We start from the raw sequence: 1,118 nt of genomic DNA on the forward strand, positions 1-1,118 counted from the left end.
CCTTTATTTCTCAACAGTTTGAAGCAGTTGAACACAATGGATGGAAGGAATAGCACAAATGTGTCTCACTTCATCCTTATGGGACTGACAGACTCTGAGGAGATCCAGCTGGTCCTGTTTATACTATTTCTCCTGATATACCTGACTAGTGTGCTAGGAAACGCAGGGATGATATTGATAATCCGCCTGGATCTCCAGCTTCACACCCCCATGTATTTTTTCCTCAGCCACCTGTCATTGCTTGACCTCATTTACTCCAATGTCATCACTCCTAAAACCTTAGAGAACTTACTGACTTCCACCAAGTACATTTCATACATAAGCTGCTTCGCCCAGATGTTCTTTTTTGTCTTCTTGGGGACCTCTGAATGTTTACTTCTCTCCTCAATGGCCTATGATCGCTATGTAGCTATCTGCAATCCTCTACTCTACCCAGTCCTTATGTCCAAAAGACTCTGTTGCTCCCTCATTTTTGGGTGCTATTTGAAAGGTTTTTTGGACTCCATTATCAATGTGCTTTGCATGAATAGACTGCGTTTCTGTGACTCCAATGTAATCCATCACTTTTTCTGTGACACTTCCCCAATTCTAGCCCTGTCCTGTACTGACACTCAAGACATTGAAATCATGATATTCATTTTTGCTGGCTCCACCCTAATGGTATCTGTTATCACAATATGTGTGTCTTATCTGTCAATTCTGTCCACTGTGTTGAAAATTACTTCTACTTCAGGAAAGCAAAAAGCCTTCTCTACATGTGCCTCCCATCTCCTAGGGGTCACCATCTTTTATGGCACTACAATTTTTACTTATTTAAAACCTCATAAATCCTACTCTTTGGGGAAGGATCAAGTGGCTTCCGTATTTTATACTATTGTGATCCCCATGCTAAATCCACTCATTTATAGTCTGAGGAATAAAGAAGTGAAAAACGCTCTCATTAGAGTCTTGCAGAAGACTATAATCTAATTAAGCATTGTCACCCTAATGCATTTAATTACAAAATTATAATAAAAGTACTCTTAGGAAACAACCCAACAACCAGCAAGGTAGCCTGTTGCTGTTTGAGGGATGAAGGCAGAAGTCACAAGACTTGTAGTTAAGTGACAAAGGATATT

At 40.1% G+C, this 1,118-nt stretch overlaps 1 protein-coding gene across 1 annotated transcript; it reads left to right on the forward strand.

Annotated features, from left to right (window-relative positions):
- The first annotated feature begins 36 nt into the window (after positions 1-36).
- LOC107181486 (olfactory receptor 8H1-like) lies at positions 37-969 on the forward strand. The gene has a single exon (XM_015557369.1). It carries the CDS (start codon positions 37-39, stop codon positions 967-969), a length of 933 nt encoding a protein of 310 aa, XP_015412855.1.
- Positions 970-1,118: the final 149 nt, after the last annotated feature.

The sequence above is a fragment of the Myotis davidii genome, unplaced genomic scaffold (genome assembly GCF_000327345.1).
Source record: "Myotis davidii unplaced genomic scaffold, ASM32734v1 C63718154, whole genome shotgun sequence".
NCBI classification, from domain to species: domain Eukaryota; kingdom Metazoa; phylum Chordata; class Mammalia; order Chiroptera; family Vespertilionidae; genus Myotis; species Myotis davidii.